Source organism: Conger conger, chromosome 1, assembly GCF_963514075.1.
Source record: "Conger conger chromosome 1, fConCon1.1, whole genome shotgun sequence".
Lineage (NCBI taxonomy): Eukaryota > Metazoa > Chordata > Actinopteri > Anguilliformes > Congridae > Conger > Conger conger.
This window is the reverse complement of record NC_083760.1, coordinates 82,650,610-82,667,419: the sequence shown is the minus strand read 5'-3', so window position 1 is coordinate 82,667,419 and position 16,810 is coordinate 82,650,610. Positions and strand designations below refer to the sequence as shown.

Here is a 16,810-nt window from a genome sequence, read left to right as displayed (position 1 = left end):
ACATCATGAACATACCTATCAAAGAGTTGAAATGGCTGAAACCAGGAGAGAACGTTCAGCAATAAATCCAAATCCCAGCAGGCCTTCTCGACACATTCATAGGGTGGGAAGACTTGCGTGTTCAAAACCGCATACTAACACACTACTCATACTGAATCTCAGGCTGATTTACATTGCAATACAGTACGAGTAGTATTCCAGGTATGTGGTTTTGAAGGCAGCCATTATTCCCGGAATAATCACGTCAGAGGGCGTCGTGTCTCTCGCCCTTACCATGACTCGGCCGTACTGGTGCTTGACCAGGGTGAAGGTGTAGCCGTAGACGGTGACGTCCACCTCCCTGACGAAGGAGACGGCGGTGCTGCCACGGTTGTCGTTGCGCTCCTGGATGGAGAAGGGCACCAGGCCGGCCGCGTTGGCCCCGCAGGTCTGCGAGACGGTGTACTTGCAGGTGCCCTGGAAGTCAAAGTTGAGCCCGTCGAAGGTGTGGTAGTGGGGGTCGCCCCAGGCCCAGCACGTCCCGTGGTACTGGGGCACGCACACGGCCTCGCCCTTCTCTACCCGGCACGTCTCCTTCACCCGGCACTTGGCGTCCTTGCAGGGATCTGAGAGAGAGATTACCACCTTTACGCCAGATCACGCGTTTTCAGCCTTCGGCCATTTGTTAGGAATGAATACAGTGAAACATTCGGAAGCTGGCGCCACATACATTGAGAGAAAAAAGCGAGTCTCTTCTCGTTCTGCTCGTTAAATATTTAATACACAGATCAGGTCTCGGGGAGCTGCAGCTTTTCTGACACATTTTTAATCATTTAATTATCTTTTTAAATCATTTGATGATTTATTTTGCACACAACTGTACAGTCTACTGAGCACTGAACCAGTCCTCTTGACAATAGCAGGGGTAATCGGTGTCTGACAACACTTTCGTACTAATTTCGAAACGCTGACACATTATCACGACATAATCAAGACAAGTGTCAAATCTCAGATAGCACACAAAGACAAGGCTACTTTTCAACACAGGGCCTCTGATGAAAATGAAAAAAATGAAAGATTAAAATGAACTATTAAAATAATGGATGTTTACACGATTTATATCACATGTGCAGGGCTTTGCTTATGCTGTGCTTCAGTCAAGATGTCTGATACAATCGCCAAAGGGCTCTTTACAAGATGTTTAAAAGTCAAGCAGAGAATACCATCACTAAGTACCTTAATGCTCAATGTTAGTCTTACTCAAACAAAACACAAAAACAAATAAAAATGCATGATAGGGTAAATAATATAGGTGAAGCTCACTACAGCAGTAATACAGGAAAACCCTCTCTAAATTTGTGAGTATTTCAGAATGCATATAATTGTGATTAATTTTGTAAAGAGCCTTTTAAAATTCACCCTTATGTATGAGTGCATTCAACAGGGCCAAATAAATCCTACGATCTTGAGCCATTTAAAAAAAAAAAAACTTCATTAAAATAGCTCATGCACATGCCTAGACAGGTTTTCCCTCCACTAGAAACACAGCACTTCAGTTTCAAAACTTTCATTTGCATTGAAGTTGCGGTTAGACCTCAATAGAACATTCTACATTTGTGTATCTAATGTCCTTAAAGTGATTGAATTTTGTAGAAATATTTCATTCATACAGGTAAATATTGACAGACACTATTCAGGTTATGCTCCTTGCTGAAGAGTGCCACAGCAGTACCACCACATAGGACTTGCACCTGCAACCTCCAATGCACGCCCATGACTGTGAGTGCTGAACTGTTAATGTGATGCAGGGTCAGGACGTATGGACGTATGGATGTATGACGGAGTGTACGAGCGGGGGATCTTGCCTGTATTGAAGCATGCCTTCACCCCCTTCCTGACCAGACACTTGGTTCCGCTGGGGCAGGTGTGAGCCTGGCAGGTCAGACCTTTAAGGGCGTCGCACGTGCACTTCTGCTTGCAGTCGTCATCGTACACCACCTCCCCTGCCTGAGGCAACCCGCACAAGAACAACAGTGATCACATGACTCACACACCCTGGATCCACAATGCCACAGGCTCTATAGCAATGGTCCTCACCACTGGTCCTGGAAAGCCACAGGGTGTGCTGGTTTTTGTTTTTGCTCTTGCCTTAATATCAGCAACCAATTCAGACCCAATTAACAATTAACTGTGTAATTGACGGCTTTAATTGATCAATTAAGTGCTGAGTAAGAACAAAAGCCAGCACACCCTGCGGCTCTCCAGAACCAGGAGTGATGTCCACTGCTCTATAAACACTCACCGTGTCCCTGGTGGTCTAGAGAGGCTCCCTAGCAAAAACCCAGCCAGACACAGGCTTAACCCTTTAAGACCTGAGATCACAAATGAAAAGAAGATTCTGACGCTGATGTATCAGGACTGATACCCACCTTGTAGCTGCGTCCGTTGTCATAGCAGCCGCACTGGTCCTCCTGGATACAGCTCTCGCCGTTGAACAGGTAGCCAGCGTCACACTCACAGCCTTCGGTGCAGGTGCTGGGGCACTGCGCGACCTCCACCAGGCCGGGGCAGGCGTTGGCACAGGTGTCTGCACACACCTCGTGGTGGCTGTGAGGCGGGCAGGACATTGCTGCAGGGGGAGAACGTGGAGACACTCAGAGAGTCCACAGGCTGAACGTGGAGACACTCAGAGAGTCCACAGGCTGAACGTGGAGACACTCAGAGAGTCCACAGGCTGAACGTGGAGACACTCAGAGAGTCCACAGGCTGAACGTGGAGACACTCAGAGAGTCCACAGGCTGAACGTGGAGACACTCAGAGAGTCCACAGGCTGAACGTGGAGACACTCAGAGAGTCCACAGGCTGAACGTGAATCACGCTTTCTAGCGTTACAGGGAAATCCTTCTCCAGAGAGAACGAATCAACCTAAAATTCATCCATCCATCATCATCATCATCATCATCATCTTAACCCGCTTATCCTGAACAGGGTTGCAGGGGGGCTGGAGCCTATCCCAGCATACATTGGGCGAAAGGCAGGAATACACCCTGGACAGGTTGCCAGTCCATCGCAGGGCACACACACCATTACCTGCATGTCCTTTGACTGTGGGAGGAAACTGGAGTACGTGGAGGGAACCCAAGCAAACACGGGGAGAATACGCAACTCCACACAGACAGGTCCCGGCCAACCGGGATTCAAACCCAGGACCTCCTTGCTGTGAGGAGGCAGTGCTACTCACTCTACCATCCGTGCCGCCCAACTTCATTCATTGTTTTTTGAATTTCTTTGCTTGAGCTTACATTATAGGTTTCAGTTACGAGACTACATTAATGCATATGATGAACCATTAAAGGAATATGCAGGTGAGACAGCATTCAGACAGACAGCTCAGAATGCTGGGCTCAGGCGCGGTCACGCTTACGGCAGAAGGACGGGCTCCTCCAGCTCTTGACGTCGACGCCGGCGATGTGGCAGTAGAGCGCGTAGGACGCGGCACTGTCGCACAGCACCTTGCGGTCGCCGTTGGACGTGCAGATGTCGAAGATGCAGTCGGCGTAGTAGGGTTCGGGGTCCAGCTTGGCGTGGCAGGCGGCGAAGGGCCCCTTGGGATCGCTGAGGATGCCGCAGTAGCTGGGCTTCTGGAAGATGGCCTTCTGCTTGGGGTTGCACGTGGGGCACTTGTTGCCAGAGCAGCCGTCGTCGCAGACCACCCCTGGGATGGCCACCTTCCACGCAGCCCCGAAGGCGTTGACGTCCATGCTGAGCCTTCCATTGGGTAGGCGGTACTCGTCATTCTTGTTTCCGTTGAAGTTGCCGCACAGGCCACAGGTCTTCCCGCGGTAGTTGCCCGGGACGGTGACGGTGACATGGTACACGAGGTCGTACGTCACGACGAGGCCAAATCTGGTCTTCAGGGTGTAGTGTTTGCCCTCCTGGTAGACTACCACCTTCCCGTCATTCAGATTCAGCGGTAGATTGTTCAACACACCATTGACCTGGTTTGGGTGGGAGGGGATTGTAACTGTTAAGTACAGTACAATTTGATTTCTCCTGAATTCATTCACAGCTGTCGGTCTGTATTATCAAATGTCACTGCAGCTGAGCTGGTCAATTTTTCTACCTGGATTCTTGTTTCTGACAGGGGCAGCTGCCAAATTGCACTTGGAACTTAAGACTTAATGAATTATAATGAAATACAGCACAAGTACAATGCAAAAAACAACATCAAGCAAATTATGTGTTTTGGGAGATGGGCTTTCAAGTTCATCCAAGGCATGTAAAATAACCTAAAACTAGAGTATGTAATGAAAAGAAGAGGCCCTTCAGCCCATCAAAATGTAATCTAGTCACACAATTAGATCAGCTTAAATCCATTTATTTAAAAATAATATGAAAACATGGAAATAACTCAGAAGCCAAGACCCTGCGCAAGGCAGTCCAAGGGCTGCTCTCTCCCTCACCAGAACGCCCGGAGTGTTCTCCCGCATGATCAGCGTGTAGCCGTAGACCTCAACGGCCACCAGCTCAGTGACGGACACCCTCTTCCACCAGGCCGGCGTCCACCTCTCGTTCTGCACCTGCACGGAGAAGGCCACCAGGTGTGTTCCCTCCAGGCCGCAGCCCTTGGCCAGCGTGTAGGTGCAGGTTCCCTGGAAGTCGAAGTGACGCCCGTCGAAGGAGGTGTAGTGGGGGTCGCCGGATGCCACGCAAACTCCTGAGCCCACGGGCTGGCACTTCCGCACCCCGTTCGCCACCTCACACTTCTCGTTGGGCCCGCAGGAGAACTCCTTGCACACCACCTGCCGGCGTTTACATGAAGGCGTTATCGTCCAGCGCACTCAAAAACATTTACGGGCAGAGACGGCACCAGGCTGTTGATAGTAGCAGCCATAGCATCACCTGGCGACATAAGGCTAAGTGCCGTAACAGGTGTACAATTGAGGCTGACAAGATGGTGTTTTATGTAGCAGTGAAATGGCTAGTCAAAAGGCAGAGTCTCTCTAAACTTTCTCGATCTTATTTTATTTTGTACAAACTTTACTCATAATAGTCACTATATTCTGTATTAGTTTCTGAAGCATTTTGAGTTGCCGGTAATGAAAACTGCTGAATTATCAAAGTAAATTTGATCAGGATTCAACAGTGTTTTGAATGTAAAAATCCAAGGACTTTCCAAAGACCTTCAGTGAAGCCACACACACTTTCTTTCAAGGACCTTCCTTCTGAGGACTTATTCTCACAAAGGAGTATGTTTTGTATACTCTAACCTAGGGCCGCCAAACCCTGTTTCTGGAGATCTACTGTTCTAAAGGCTTTCACTCCAACCCTAACAAACACACCTTATTCAACAGCTAGATAACTCATTGAGTTGCACTGAGGGTTGAAATGAAAAGCAACAGGACAACAGATCTCCAGGAACAGGGCTGGGCAGCCTTTAGACTATTTATTTTAGCTTTTTGCTAAACAAGAATAACATTTTGAGGTCAGACAGTTTTGACTCATTTCAAGATTTGCTAATGCAATGGAATAATGTTTGCCTTTGTCTTCTATAGCTTCTTTAGCGGACAGTGCACACCCCCCCATCCCCCTCCGAGTCCTACCTCTCCGTCCTTCATACAGGTGCACTCCTCGTTGCACTTCCCGTTGGGGTAGAAGACATCGCCGATGCGGTAGTAGCGGTCGCCGTAGGCACAGCCGCACTGGGAGAAGGGCACGCAACGGTCTCCGCTCAGGATGAAGCCCTCATCACAGGTACAGCCCTCCTGGCACAGTGAATCACAGCCCAGGGGTGGGGATAGGCTCTGACAGGTGGTTGGGCAGCCGGTGCTGCACACCTCATAGTGGCTGTTCGATTGGCATTTGGTAGCTGAGGGATGGGAGGAATTGCATTTTCAAAATGAAAAATGACATTTTATATGAAATGGAGAGTCCATTTTCACCAAGGTCGCCGAGGTTTGATTTGTCTAATCTGGCTAACAAGCAAGTGTTAGTCATTATTGGGTCACACATGAATCTAAAATACTGACATCAGATGACTGGCTTAGAGCAGTCATTGGACAGTCGGAGGGTTGCCAGTTCGATGTGTCCTTGAGCAAGAGACCTAACCCCTGAATGCTCCTGATGAGCTGGTTGGTGCCTAGCATCCCAGCCAGTCGCTGTTGGTGAGTGAGTGTGAGCATGTGTATGAATGGGTGAATGAGAGGCATCAATTGTACGGCCCTTTGGATAAAGGTGCTGTATAAATGGCAACCATTGACAATAAAGGGGATGCGCCCCTATGGCCAGAACACTCACGGCAGAACTTTTCAGAGCGCCAGGGGTAGACCTTGGCCCCGCTCTCCTGGCAGGCCGTGGTGTAGTCGGTGATGGCCTTGCACAGCACGTCCTTCCGGCCCTTGTAGAGGCAGACGTCGTAGACGCAGTCCTCAAAGGCCCCGGCAGGGTCCACCTTGGCGTGGCAGTCGCGGAAGGGCCCCTTGGGTTCACGCAGGAGGCCGCAGAAAGCGTTGGTCTCGTACTGCCGCTTCTGTGTGATGTCGCAGTCGGGGCAGGCACCCTTGCAGCCGTGGACGCAGCCCGGGATCCCCGCCACGCGCCAGCTCCTGCCGAAATCGGTGGCGCTGGTCGTGACCTTGCCACCCTTCTCCGTCAGGTCGTCCTGTTTTCTGCCGTTGTAGTTACCGCACAGGCCGCACACGGCGTCCCTGTAGGTGCTGGGGAGGGTGACGTGGACGGCGCTGTTCCAGTCAAATGACACCTTCAGCCCAAAGTTGGTCTTGACCACTGCGTACCAGCCGCTCTTGTAGATGTACACCTTGCCATCTTCCAGGTACACGGGCAAGTGGGTGAGCTCTCCATTTACCTGCAAGGGGGGGAAAAATGATCAGAAAAATTCCACACATCATTAGCCCATGGACGGTTGGCTTATGAATGAACACAAACTGAAGAGAATAAGTCATTGCTTTTTAACCGGATAATTATATTTTAATTTTGTCGGCTTAAGAAGGTTAATGTTAGCAGCATGATATGATGCAGTATTTTTGTACGATGTGAAAGAATTTGCTTGCTCCCAAACCCCAAAGAAAAAGGACTCACCAGGACCTTCCCTCTGTTCCCTCTGCTGATGACGACGCTCAGGCCGTACACTTTGACCTCCACCAGCTTGGTGTACGATACCACCCTGCTGCCCCGGAAGTCGTTCTGCACCAGCACCTTGAAGGGCACAAGGTCAGGGTCTTTGGAGCAGACGCCCACCAGCTGGTACACGCAGGTGCCCTGGAAGTCGTAGCGACGCCCGTCGAAGGTGAGGTAGTGGGGGTCTCCGGTGGCGGAACAGGTGCTGTGGGAGACGGGGTGGCAGTCCCTAATGCCCTTCACCACCTGGCACTGCTGCCCGGCCTTGCAGCCGGTGTCCTTGCAGTGCACCTGGTTTTTGACGGGATTGCAGTAGCACCGTTTTCGGCAGGCCTTGTCGCCCCAGAAGGACTCTCCGGGCGGGACATGCCGGCCCTCGTAAGGGCAGCCGCAGCTCCGCGAGGGTATGCATTTGCCCCCGCTCAGGACATAGCCGGCATCGCAGGTGCAGCTCTCCACACAGCCGGCCCGGCAATTGGAGGGGGCGTTGGGGTCCGCACAGGTGGCCGGGCAGGCGGGCCCACACAGCTCATAGTGGCTGTGTGCCGGACACTTGGCAGCTGGGAGGGGGGGTTAACCAACAGGAACCAATCAAAACAAAAGTTTTGAACCTCCGTTGTTGGTTTGGAATTTACTGCGGCATGTCACTTATTCATTCTACTTTCGTCCGAAGCCATCGCCAAAGCAATTAAGGCAATCAACAGTAAGCAAAAATACGCACTACAAGCACCGTAACAGAGCGAACCGCAACAGGAAAGGCTAAGCTACAACACAGAAGGATGATATAGAGGTCCCACAAATAAACATTTCGACAAACGTAGCTACTCACGGCAATGAGCAAGCTTCCTCCAGTCGAACACTTTGATGCCAGCCGCCTGGCAGGCACTGGTGTAGCCCTCCAGAGCCTGGCACAGGAAGTGCTTCAGCCCGTCGCCCATGCACATGTCGTACACGCAGTTGTCAAAGTAGATGTGCGGGTCGATGGAGGCGTGGCACAGACGGAAGGGCCCGTCCACAAGGAGCGTGATGAGGCCACAGAAGGCCTTGCCCTCCCAGCGCTTCAGCAGGCTGTGTTCGCACTTCTCGCACTGTCCCGAGCATTCGTCTCGGCAGAGCGCGTCACTGTCCAGGCCTGGAACCTGTAACATTCAGGCCATGTTCCTCAACGCTCCACTCCACCGTGAACTACAGAACACTACACAAGGCTACCGATGAGCTGGAGAAAAGCTACGGCCAGAGAGGGGAAGCTAATGCCAACAGGGCGACTCAACTTTGTTACTGTCCAACTGGTTAGCTAATAGCATGACAAACACATAGGCTAAGGAGTTCGTATGCGCCAATTAGAAATATGAAAAGGTACACATAAAGGTACAAACCTTCCAGCTGCGGCCAAAGTCGACCGCATTGGGCGCCTGGGAGCCGCCGGGCGTGGCAAAGTCATCTTTGGAGTTGCCATTGAAGTTGCCGCACAGGCCACACACCTTGCCGGCAAAGGTACCAGAAAGGGTGACCACCACATAAGACTCCCAGTCATATTGCACCGTCAAGCCAAAATCTGTTTCGATCACCACAGACCGGCCCCTCTGGAACAGCTTCAACTTATCGTGCTCCAGTACCACCGGGAGTCTGTAGAGGCTGTAGTCAACCTGGAGGACATTGTAAACCAGAGCAACCATTATGATCGTATAGAAACTGAATATGTAAAACCAGTATCTTAAACAGGTGGGAGAGCTCCGACCTATTATCTGGGCTCGATTCAATAATACAATGCACACACCAATTCAGGCTCAGATTAGACCATAGTAACTCATCTTGTATACAGACACAAGAACATCAGTGCTCAGCTATTATTCCTGAACTTTTTAAGGGCTGTAGCTCTTGGTTGTCCTGAAATCCAGAAACAGTGATAGTCCTTCATGCCCCCCAGCCTCTTGAATGAACCGGTCATTGCTGCAATGAGAAATATTTACCCTAACAAGTCCATTCTCGGAGCGGGCCACCGTGATGGTGATTCCGTAGACCTTAACTGTGACCAGGCCCACGTATGAGACCCGGCTGTTTCCACGGTTCTCGTTCTTGGTCTCAACCTGGAAAGGGGGCAGGCCATCATTGGCCTGACAGTTCTTGGCAATGATGTAGGTGCAGGTGCCCATGAAGTTGAATTTGCGGCCATCGAATGTGCGGTAGTGGGGGTCGCCCATCGCCCAGCAGGTGCCCGATGCACCTGGAGAGAAAGAGGAAGAAAGAGGGCCAACAAGAGGAAGAGAGAGTGAGTGAGTGAGATGAGCAAGAGAGTGAGAGGGTGAAAGGGACAGGGAGTTAGAGAAATAAATGAAACCTGGGTTCCTAATTGAACAACTTGGTTCAATAAATGACATATACAGTCAGGTCCATAAATATTGGGACATCGACACAATTCTCATCTTTTTGGCTCTATACACCACCACAATGGATTTGAAAAGAAACGAACAAGATGTGCTTTAACTGCAGACTTTCAGCTTTAAGAGGGTATTTACATCCAAATCAGGTGAACGGTGTAGAAATTACAACAGTTTCTATATGTGCCTCCCACTTTTTAAGGGACCAAAAGTAATGGGACAAACTAACAATCATAAATCAAACTTTCACTTTTTTATACTTTGCAAATCCTTTGCAGTCAATTACAGCCTGAAGTCTGGAATGCATAGACATCACCAGACGCTGGGTGTCTTCCTGCTTGTTCTTGGGGTTATTTTCCCTTCAGTTTTGTCTTCAGCAAGTGAAATGCATGTTCAATCGGATTCAGGTCAGGTGATTGACTTGGCTATTGCATAACATTCCACTTCTTTGCCTTAAAAAACTCTTTGGTTGCTTTCGCAGTATGCTTTGGGTCATTGTCCATCTGCACTGTGAAGCGCCGTCCAATGAGTTCTGAAGCATTTGGCTGAATATGAGCAGATAATATTGCCCACTTCAGAATTCATCCTGCTGCTTTTGTCAGCAGTCACATCATCTATAAATACAAGGGAACCAGTTCCATTGGAAATCATACATGCCCACGCCATGACACTACCACCACCATGCTTCACTGATGAGGTGGTATGTTTTGGATCATGAGCAGTTCCTTTCCTTCTCCATACTCTTCTCTTCCCATCATTCTGGTACAAGTTGATCTTTGTCTCATCTGTCCATAGGATGTTGTTCCAGAACTGTAAAGACTTTTTTAGATGTTGTTTGGCAAACTCTAATCTGGTCTTCCTGTTTTTGAGGCTCACCAATGGTTTACATGTTGTGATGAACCCTCTGTATTCACTCTGCTGAAGTCTTCTCTTGATTGTTGACTTTGACACACATACACCTACCTCCTGGAGAGTGTTCTTGATCTGGCAAACTGTTGTGAAGGGGTTTTTCTTCACCAGGGAAAGAATTCTTCTGTCATCCACCACAGTTGTTTTCCGTGGTCTTCCGGGTCTTTTGGTGTTGCTGAGCTCACCGGTGCGTTCTTTCATTACAAGAATGTTCCAAACAGTTGATTTGGCCACACCTAATGTTTTTGCTATCTCTCTGATGGGTTTGTTTTGATTTTTCAGCCTAATGATGGCTTTCTTCACTGATAGTGACAGCTCTTTGGATCTCACATTGAGAGTTGACAGCAACAGATTCCAAATGCAAATAGCACACTTGAAATGAACTCTAGACCTTTTATCTGCTCCTTGTAAATGAGATAATGAGGGAATAACACACACCTGGCCATGGAACAGCTGAGCAGCCAATTGTCCCATTACTTTTGGCCCCTTAAAAAGTGGGAGGCACATATAGAAACTGTTGTAATTCCTAAACCGTTCACCTGATTTAGATGTAAATACCCTCAAATTAAAGCTGAACGTCTGCAGTAAAAGCATATCTTGTTAGTTTCATTTCAAATCCATTGTGGTGGTGTATAGAGCCAACAAGATAATTGTGTCGATGTCCCAATATTTATGGACCTGACTGTAAATGCACTAGAAGAGAATAATGAGTAGGGATATGATTCCCCTCTCACTGTAAACAGGAGTTTCCAAACTGGAGGGAAAAAAATATCTTTAAAATATGTGGATGTACTACATGTATAGTACGTATTGAACATTACAACAACTGAACTGTAATAAAGCAGTAAGCCATGAGAGGTTGTGCTATATCGCTTAGGCATGAGCTGAGTGTGTGGGTGGGGTGTGGGGGCATACTTGTGAACACTCTTTTGGGGTTGCATCAGAAAAAGGTTTGGAAAAGCCTCCTCTAAAGGGAACATTTAAGGCGAGAGCTGAAGAATGGTGTTGGGGTTGCATGATGGACCTACCTGATTGGCCACATTTTGCTGGGGCTCCATACCCATTCCTCTGACTCACACCAATGCTGTAGACCCCAAAGGATGCAGTGGGGTGGGCGGCACTGTGACGGCCCACTCCAGCCTTGAAGGGTACCTCAGCCCAGGAGAACTCTGTCCCATCTATACGCTGGAATGCCACATTCCTGGGCAGGGGGGCATTGTCAAACCTGAGCCCAGCCATGTCATCGTTGCGAACCAGGAAGATGGCCTTGTTGTCAAAGTCAGCTTGCCCGTCCAGAGTGTATGAGGAGCAGAAGCGGTCAGTGGGCAACACGGTCATGAGAAACGGGTCATACAACAGTGCATGGTTTACATGGACCCCGTTGAATAGGTAAAGGACTTGGATGCCATGGTCGGCGGTGATGAGGACACCATTGTCCTTTGTAATCTGGATCTCCTGGGCCTGACCCTTGTTCAGGCACAGGACCTTATCCCTGCCGCCTGATTTGAGCACTACCCGTGTGGTCTGAGAAGCCTGAACATAGACACTGTCATAGCGGGTTTGGAAGTGCAGGGGTGCCACCAGAAAATTCTTGCCCCAGTTCTGGACGGGCATCAGCTGCTCATACACATGGTTGCAATTGGAGAACCTCTGGGTGCAGGTGTGGCCACTGGACACTGCTACCGGGAGAGTGGAGAGCACCCGGCTGCCCGTTAGGTCATGCATGCCCTGGATCTGCATGCTCTCATAAGGCTGCAGCTCTATGCTGATCTTATTGCCGGGGGCATAGTGCTTTCCCTGGAACCGCACTGGCGCCCGGGGGAAGATCTGGACCGTGTTGCGCTGCTTGTGGTTGGTGATGGAGAATTCTTTGAAGGTCCCCAGGGAGGAGGAGCTGGGAGTGAAGATATAGTATTCGGTCCCCCACTCTGATACGGGGTAGACCACCGTAGTGTCAGCGGTGTACCGCTTGAAGTTTAGGGAGACCACCGTCACTTCCTGGTTGGCCTCGATCCGGACCGTTTTAGGTGACCTCTGGGTGCCGTCCATCTCCATGTTAGCAGGCAGCTGGATGATGGTGCCTTCCCCAGCGCCGAGCGTCTTCTCCTGGACGAAATGCAGCGAAGGCACGCTCACCTTCACCTTAGTGTCGGCGTGCAGGGCAGAGATCTGGATCTGGAGGCGGGCTTTCCCATAGTGTGGCAGGTAGTTCTGCATGAAGGCGGTGGCAAACTCTTTCCCGGCAGACCCAGCATGGCAGAGTGCTGCAGGACACCCAGAGAGAGGTTGAATGAATGCCCCCTCAGCCCCAATCAGAAGCAGATATGTTGTAAATGGGGGAAAGCACAAGGTAGAACAAAATCCATTTTAAATCTGGTTTATAAAAAGTAGCAGTAGTGCAGTGGTATCAGGCTCCTACCTCACGATCATGAATCCCTAGGTACTGACAAGCAACACCAATTTTTGTTTTATGGCATAGATATGATGGTGAGCACATAGTACTGAATTGTCCCTGTATTATTATTATGATTATTATTATTAATCTTTACTAATACAGGAAAGGGTGACTGAGCAGCAAACCCTGTTAATATTTTTTTCTGATGAGGCAAAGTAGAGCAGAAATTGTTCAGTATGTACAGGAAGACGATCAAATGTCTCTTTCAATTTCCTTTATCTTTTTCCATTCCTTTCATTAATTTGCAGAAAAATAAAAATCTAAAAGCTGTTGACCCTGCTCAAAGTAATGGAGACACGTCCGTCACGTCTTGCCTAAATACAGCATTTTATTGAATGTGTTGCGATCACATTGGCAGGTGAAAGCATTGACTGTCTGTGTGGCATTACAGCACTAGGGTCGCTCGCCTCAGAGTCATGTTGTTAATTAGCAAAAGCACGCACTGTGTGTGGGGTGCCAAACAACAGCAATGATTGCACACTATTTAAACTGCATTAACAAGCATGACCCAGCCCATTACATTACATTACATTATTGGCATTTGGCACTTATCGCTCTTATCCAGAGTGACGTATAGTTGATTAGACTAAGCAGGAGACAATCCTCCCCTGGAGCAATGCAGGGTTATGGGCCTTGCTCAAGGGTCCAACGGCTGTGCGGATCTTATTGTGGCTACACCGGAATTAGAACCGACCTTGGGTGTCCCAGTCATTTACCTTGACCACTACGCTACAGGTCGCGCCACTGCCCCTACCGCCTACACAGATCACAAACATAACAAGCCATTACATGTACCGCATTGCCCCCTACTAGTCCATGCCAATCACAGCAAAGAATCTCATTTTGAACTTTTTTATTTCTTTATTTCTTTATTTTTAAGAAAATGCCTGTGTGCTAGGCGTCAATTATGGACTCTATCTGTTCTCACTAATATGGAAAAATCCAAAAAGTCCTACAGTAACTTGCAAAGTAGTGCCGCCAGCAGCTTTAAGAGCAATAAATCTCAAAGTCTATGTGCCATAAGTGCTTAGTGTAATCCATGTTCAACCACATGTACATCTCTGATAGAGATCAAGTGGAATAAACACTTTGTGACAAATGTTTTGCATGCAATGTCAGAACTTGTCATTATTACATTTGTCAAAAATTAATAATTATAGTTAAGACAGACAGAACAGAGGTGAGTCAAGACACACAAATATTGTAGATTGAAACTGAGAAGTCAAATAATTCCTTTAAAATAAATTCTGTACTATCCACTGTAGACAATACACAGAGTTCTGTACAAGCATAAAGAAATAATTTATTCATCAGCACTCCTGAAATAAGCCCCTTGCCTCAAATTCAATCGGACGGTGGGATTTGCAATGGGATTTTAATCAATATGTTTGATTGTACCACTACATTAGTCGCACAAAGAGATTTTCAATTATTTCTGTGCTGTACTACGGATAAAGGATAATGGTTCTGGCACAACAGCAGTTTAATATCAATAGCAGTCAATGATTACGCGGTCCCAAATCTCAGTTTAAATACCGCTGGAGTACTCTCAGTCAGCCGTCCACGTGTTATTTAAAGAGCTCCAGTTCAAAGGACGAGGAGGCGAGAGGGATCGACAAATTGACATGGTGGCGAACTGTAGTTTGCGTAACCGAATTCAATATTCAAGTTTTTTGTATTGCAGAGTTCTTAACTGCATCTCATTCTCGTCTAGTTTAGTTGCAGGAGAGAAGTCTACAATTCATTTTTTATGCCCCAGCAAATCAATGCCCTTTAAGTTTAAGATGCAAAAAAAACCATATGAAAAGGATAAAATATACGATGAAATCAATGTTCACGTGAGATGGCAGTGACAAAATCTTTTCCGAACGCATCCGTGGAAATGGATGTGGGATCCCTTGCTGCCCTGTGGCTGTACCTCCGCACAGACAACTTTGTGAGACTAATGTTTAATAGCATATTCATTAATAACAGAATTTATAATAAATAATCATTAATAACATAGAAATTCAGATAAAAATGCGTTTCGTCAAAATAAATGCAAACAAATAGTTTGTGATTTCAGACATTTAACCATTTTTTCTTTTGTTTTATCATTTCCCCATTTTTTATCCTAATGAATGTGGAATGTGCTGTATTGATCCTGCCCTGTGTGGCAGTGGCTGCTATCGATCGGGGAGGGCACAGACACGCGTGTGCTCCGCTCCCAGGTATGTGAAGCTGGCCGGGTTTTCTTTTTTGCCAAACTGCGTTTAACGAGAGGGGCTGGCCGCGTTTCGGAGATGCCCGTCCTGGCATGGGTCTACAGCGCTAATGCGGCGGCTTCTTGCAAATAAATTGTAACATTCCGGCGTGGTCAATATTCATCCGCATTATCAAACAAATCTATTTAATTTACTCTGTAGCCCGCGCTGCTGCCTGCACCAGACTGAAAAGACCCATGAAGGAGACTCCTGCATGGCCCCTCCACAGGGAGACCGTGAATCAGGCTTTAGTGGGAAGAGAACACTTCATATGCAGCTTAACTGATTTACTGGATTGACAACGCTGACTGCCGCCTGATCGGGCAGAGAGGGTCACTGGTGTGCAATGAGAGTGGATCATCCCAGCCAACTGAAACCCTCCCATGCCTGGACTACACTTAAGCCAATTGCACCAGAACCAGGATTTCAAAAAAAGATACTTAAGTTATTCTATCTAAAAAATAAGTGAACAGATACTGTATGTAAGATATAATTTCACCTGAATCATTGTCTGGTACAATGTTATTTGCTCAAAATGTTCAACAATGTTCTGTTTTTTGTTGATTATAGCAGATTGCAAGCCACTCTCAATTTGCTGATATTCAGTGATTTTAATGGTGTGTATTAAAATTTAATGAGACTTTCACTCTCCTCTGATCGCCAATAATTCACTTGTGGCCAAACGTGTTCATAAATTTCCTTGGCATGTTTTCAGGGCATAATATTTCCAAATGAATGAAACTACACTTATGAGCGAGTTCAATATTGGCCAAGAATAGAAAATGACCATAGAAAAAATCTGAAACAGTTTTCGGTAACCATGACAACACAAACTTAGAAGACAGGAGAAAATATTACCTTCTTTCTAGAAAAGTTTTGAAAGAAATTATTATGAATGCTTCCATCATGCGTTTTCCCTGCTGCCTTTAATGAAATTATTTGTTTTATCGCAATCTAAATTTCCCCCAATGCTCACGGACTGTTAGAGTACCAACCCATTTCAATAATGAAATAGGCTCATTTGTCAATGAAATAGTCAAGTCCAGCAAAGAGCTTATAGGGTAAAGTGGGCCTTATGCAAGTTTACTAGCACTAGTATCTAGGAATAAGAATTTACAGGATTACCCAGTAGACTGCTGCCATTTAAAACATGTATATTTCACTTACCACATGACAGCAGAACCAGAAAACAGGGCAGTAACAATCTGGTCCCCATGGCTGAAACACATGAACAACGTGTTAATGTCCCTGTCCATCATCAATTATTACCAAGAGACAGACCATTTAAGAACACTTATAACCCTAGTCCAGTAACATTAAGTCACACATGATCTGACAAAAATTTGTTCAACATTATTCTTGCGTAAAGGTGTAGCAATTCCTGCAAATCAATGGCAGAGATGCACGCAATCAGACAAACAGCAGCAGCTGAAGTGAATCCATACTCACTTGAAGAGGGCCCACTGATATGACAGGGCACCTTGGGTGCCATCCTTAAATACACTTCTAATCTTGCCCTGGCATCCAGTCAAAACACGCAAACACCACCTCCAAATGATGATTGTAAGCCCTGTGAACAAATTACCTTTTGACACATTCCTAATCTCAATCACAACACACGCACACCCATGTACAAACACACACACGGCACACAAACACACCACACACAAACACACACACAAACACACACCACACGCACAGGTGAATGG

The 16,810-nt window shown here is 47.5% G+C and overlaps 1 protein-coding gene across 1 annotated transcript in view; it reads right to left on the bottom strand.

Moving 5' to 3' along the window:
- LOC133136597 (IgGFc-binding protein-like) overlaps window positions 1-16,593 on the bottom strand; it is a 29,656-nt gene extending 13,063 nt beyond the window's left edge. Inside the window, exons 1-14 of the mRNA XM_061254269.1 lie at window positions 16,551-16,593; window positions 16,269-16,319; window positions 11,432-12,667; window positions 9,087-9,340; window positions 8,493-8,762; window positions 7,946-8,255; window positions 7,078-7,676; window positions 6,277-6,844; window positions 5,583-5,848; window positions 4,443-4,781; window positions 3,404-3,977; window positions 2,409-2,608; window positions 1,845-1,986; window positions 274-605 (exon numbers count right to left, since the gene is read on the bottom strand). Of these exons, the coding sequence (XP_061110253.1) occupies window positions 274-605; window positions 1,845-1,986; window positions 2,409-2,608; window positions 3,404-3,977; window positions 4,443-4,781; window positions 5,583-5,848; window positions 6,277-6,844; window positions 7,078-7,676; window positions 7,946-8,255; window positions 8,493-8,762; window positions 9,087-9,340; window positions 11,432-12,667; window positions 16,269-16,319; window positions 16,551-16,593 (5,184 nt within the window). The remainder of the gene's footprint in view (window positions 1-273; window positions 606-1,844; window positions 1,987-2,408; window positions 2,609-3,403; window positions 3,978-4,442; window positions 4,782-5,582; window positions 5,849-6,276; window positions 6,845-7,077; window positions 7,677-7,945; window positions 8,256-8,492; window positions 8,763-9,086; window positions 9,341-11,431; window positions 12,668-16,268; window positions 16,320-16,550) is intronic.
- Between the last annotated feature and the right edge of the window lie 217 nt (window positions 16,594-16,810).